Genomic DNA, 3,794 nt, shown 5'->3' with positions numbered 1-3,794 from the left:
CATGTCTCCCTGTGTCCCCATTTCCCCCCATGTTTTCATCTCACCCTATGAACTCACGTATCCCCATTGTTCCCCCATGGCCTCCCCAGGTCCCCTCACGTGCCCCTGTGTCCCCCCCCTGTCCTTCATGTCCCCCCCCCATCCCCCCCCCCTCCCCCCCCGTGTCCCCACATCCCTCGTGTCCCACCATGTCTCCCTGTGTCCCCATTTCCCCCCATGTTTTCATCTCACCCTATGAACTCACGTATCCCCATTGTTCCCCCATGGCCTCCCCAGGTCCCCTCACGTGCCCCTGTGTCCCCCCCATGTCCTTCATGTCCCCCCACATCCCCCCCACTTCCCCCCATGTGTCCCCGTGTCCCACCTGGGCAGCAGGGCAGGTGACACGCTTGCAGCTGCCAGTCCCTCCTGTCCCCATCGTCCCCGCCGGAGCTCCGGCTGCGTCCCCGCCGCTGGGTCCCCTCCCCACAGGTCACTGAGCAGCTGCTCCAGGGGCCCCAGGGGCCCCACTCACCCTGTCTGGGGACATGGGGTACCCAGGGTCACACGGCATCACTTGGCGTCACCCAGGGCCCCCCGGGGTCACCTGGGGTCACCAAGCACCATTCAGTGTCACCCGGGATCACACGGGATCACCCAGTGTCACTTGGTGTCACCCAGGGTCACACGGCACCACCGGCAGCCTCATGAGGTCATTCAGTGTCACCTGGTGTCACCTGGTGTCACCCAGTGTCAGTGTCACCTGGTGTCACCCGCTGTCACCCGGGGTCATTCAGCATCACTCAGTGTCACCTGGTGCCATCTGGTGTCACCTGGAGTCACCCAGAGTCACTTGGTGTCACCTGGAGTCGTCCCGTGGCACTGGGTGTCCCCCAATGGCCCCTGGTGGCACCTGAGGCCACCTGGTGTCCCCCAGCCCTGCTCAAAGTCCTCTGGGTGGGGCACAAGAGAGGCGGGGCATGAGAGGGCAGGGCTGGGAGCAGTGGGGGTGTTGGTGGGTGGAGCTTCAGTGGTGTAGGTGTGGCCTCACAGGGGGAGGGGCTTTTGCACTGGGTGTGGCCACTTGAGTGGAGCTCATCCAATGGGGTGGGGCTAGAAGGGGGTTGTGGGCGTGGCCATGGAGGTGAGGTGAGTGGGGTCAGGTGGGCGTGGTTTTCAGTGGGCAGGGCTTTGTTGTGGGTGGGGCTTGTGGGCGGTGCTGGTTGTGGGCAGGGCTCATTTTGGGTGGGGCTAACCGGCAGGAGAGGCAGCGGCCGTGGGGGCGGAGCCTGTAGCCGTAGGCAGGGTTGAGGCAGCAGTCAGCCAATGGGACGGGCTCGTCGCCCAGTAGCTCCACGCAGGCCCCGCCCCCCTCAGCCTCCTCCAATCGGGCGAAGCACCAGACGGGCGTGGCCGCTGGGGGCAGGACCATGAGGGGTCACAAAGGGTCACTGGAGGAAATGCTCCCCAGTGTTCCCAGTACTGCCCAGCATCGCTCCCAGCATCCCCCACTCCCCACCCAGCCACCTCCAGCCCCTCCCAGTGCCCCCCAGCACCCTTTAACCCTCCACTTCCCCCTCCCTCTGCCAGGCCCCCAGTGCTTCCAGAATTCCCTCAGTCTCCTCCAGTGCTCCCAGTGCCCTCCCAGTCCCCCCCAGTGCCCTCCCAGTCCCCCCCCAGTGCCCTCAGTCTCTCCAGTGCCCTCCTAGTCCACTCCAGTACCCCAAGTGCCCCTACTCCATCCCAGTCCTCCCAGTGCCCTCCCAGTCCCCCCAGTCCCCTCCAGTCCCCCCAGTCCCCCCCCAGGCCCCCAGGCCCTCCCAGTCCCCCCAGTACCGCTGGGCCCCAGGGCAGCGCAGAGCAGCAGCAGGATCAGCCCCACGGGCGCCATGGGGGGAAGTGGGGGACGGTGGGGAGGGAGAGGAGAGGGAACTCCGGGGGTCCCACCCACAGGAAGGACCCAGCGGCCCGTCCCTTCCCCCCATTCCAGCCCCAAATTCCGCTTTTTTTCACCCATTTATTAGAAAAAAATCCACCACCAAAACCGAAAGGGGGAAGGGGTGGGGCCACACTGGGGGGAGGGGCCACTCGAGGGCCCCTCACCCAGGGTGAGGCTGGAGGGGGTCGGGGAACACCCCTTTGGGGGGAACCCAGACATTGTGGCCCCTGGGAGGGCGTGACCCAGGTGGGCACGTCCGGGGAAGGGCGTGTCCAGGGAAGGGCGTGTCCTCACAGTGGGTGTGTCCGGGGGGCTCAGGGGCCTTCGCTGAAACGTGTCACCCCCCCGGGGCGGGACCGGGTGGGAGCCTGTGGGGACAGTGGGGTCACACAGGTCACGCAGTGCAGCCCCCACAACGTGAACCCCCCGCCCCCTCCCCGTGTTCCCAGTGTCCCCCCGTGTCACCTCCAGCTGCCACCCCGGCCTGTTCTCTGTGTCTCCCCCTGTCCCCCTGTCCCACCCTTTTCTCTTGTCCCCAATGTCCCCATGTCCCGCTGTCCCCCCCCAAGTCCCTTTGTCCTCCCCAGTGTCCCCATATCCCCCCCATCGTGTGTCATCTCCAGCCCCTGCCTTTCCAGCCTGTTCCCATCACCCCACGGCCCCCTCATGTCCTCCCACGTCCCCCTTGTCTCCCTCTGTCCCCTGGTGTCACCTCCAGCCTCCTCCAGCCCAGCCTATTCCCTGTGCCCCCTCATACCCCCCCTACGTCCCACTCATGTTTGCCCCCATCCCATCCCTCCCGTGTCCCCTGTGCCCCTCCTGACCCCCTTGTCCCCCCATGTCACCTCCGGCCTCCTCCGGCCCAGCCCACTCCCCTCCTTCCAGCCCATGGCCTGCAGCATCCGACAGCCCAGGGGGGGCTCGCGGGGGGGCCCCTCTGCATCCCTGGGGGGCACCATGGGGGGGGAGTCACTGGGGATCCTGCACTGCCCCAGGGACCCCAATCCCACTGGGGGTCCCAGCACCCCCCAGCACCAGCACTGGGGTCTGTGCACCCAGTTTTGGGGGTCCCTCCCCCGCAGCACCCACCTTCAGGGTCCAACACCCCCACTTTGGGGACCCCCCCCCCACACCATAGTACCCCCTTTCGGGGTCTCCACCACACATTTTTGGGGTTCCTCACCTTACAGCACCCAGTCTGCGGGGCCCAGTTTGGGGTCTGCTATCCAATAACACCCATTTTTGGGGTCCCCCCCCCTTTGGGGTCCTCCCACCCCCATTTCGGGGTCATTCACCCCACCTTCAGCTGTTGGGCCCTTCCCACTTTTGGGGTCCCCCAGCCCTCCATGTTCAGCCCCCTTCCCCTCTGAGTCCTGGGGTGCCCTCGGGGTGTGTCAGGTGCTCACCCAGGGGTCGGGGGGGGTCCCCCGAATTTGCGCCGCTTGGGCTCGGGGGGGTCGGGGCCCCCCTGCTTCTCCCGGCGCTCGGCAGCACGGTCCCGGTACTTCATCTGGGGGGGGCAGCACCCATGGGTGCCCCTCAGCCCATTGAGGGGTCACACAGCACCCGTGGGGGGCCCCCAACCCCCTGGGCCCCCCCAGCCCCATCGGTGCCCCCCACCCCACTGAGGGGTCACAAAGCACCCATGGATGGCCCTCGCCCTCCCTCTGCCTCCTCGTGCCCCCCCCCACCCCATGGGTGCCCCCCAACACCCTTGGGTGCTCTGGGCCCCCCCAGTTGACCCCATGTCCCCCCAGTCCGCTGGGTGCCCACCCAAGTTCCCCCCCTGCCACACTGGGATCCCCCCTTTCCCAGGAATGCCCCTCAGATCCCCCTCCCCGGGTGTCCCCACCCCCCCCGTGCCCCCCCATGTGAC

At 67.2% G+C, this 3,794-nt stretch overlaps 1 protein-coding gene across 1 annotated transcript in view; it reads right to left on the bottom strand.

Moving 5' to 3' along the window:
- LOC108510114 (properdin-like) overlaps positions 1-2,642 on the bottom strand; it is a 4,469-nt gene extending 1,827 nt beyond the window's left edge. The window contains exons 1-4 of the mRNA XM_017839807.1: positions 2,631-2,642; positions 1,816-2,286; positions 1,236-1,395; positions 365-519 (exon numbers count right to left, since the gene is read on the bottom strand). Coding sequence (XP_017695296.1) covers positions 365-519; positions 1,236-1,395; positions 1,816-1,996 — 496 coding nt within the window. The 5' untranslated portion in view covers positions 1,997-2,286; positions 2,631-2,642. The remainder of the gene's footprint in view (positions 1-364; positions 520-1,235; positions 1,396-1,815; positions 2,287-2,630) is intronic.
- Between the last annotated feature and the right edge of the window lie 1,152 nt (positions 2,643-3,794).

The sequence above is a fragment of the Lepidothrix coronata genome, unplaced genomic scaffold (assembly GCF_001604755.1).
Source record: "Lepidothrix coronata isolate B3197 unplaced genomic scaffold, Lepidothrix_coronata-1.0 Scaffold485, whole genome shotgun sequence".
In the NCBI taxonomy this organism is placed as follows: Eukaryota; Metazoa; Chordata; class Aves; order Passeriformes; family Pipridae; genus Lepidothrix; species Lepidothrix coronata.
The sequence above is the reverse complement of the archived record's forward strand: the minus strand, read 5'-3'. Positions and strand labels throughout refer to the sequence as shown.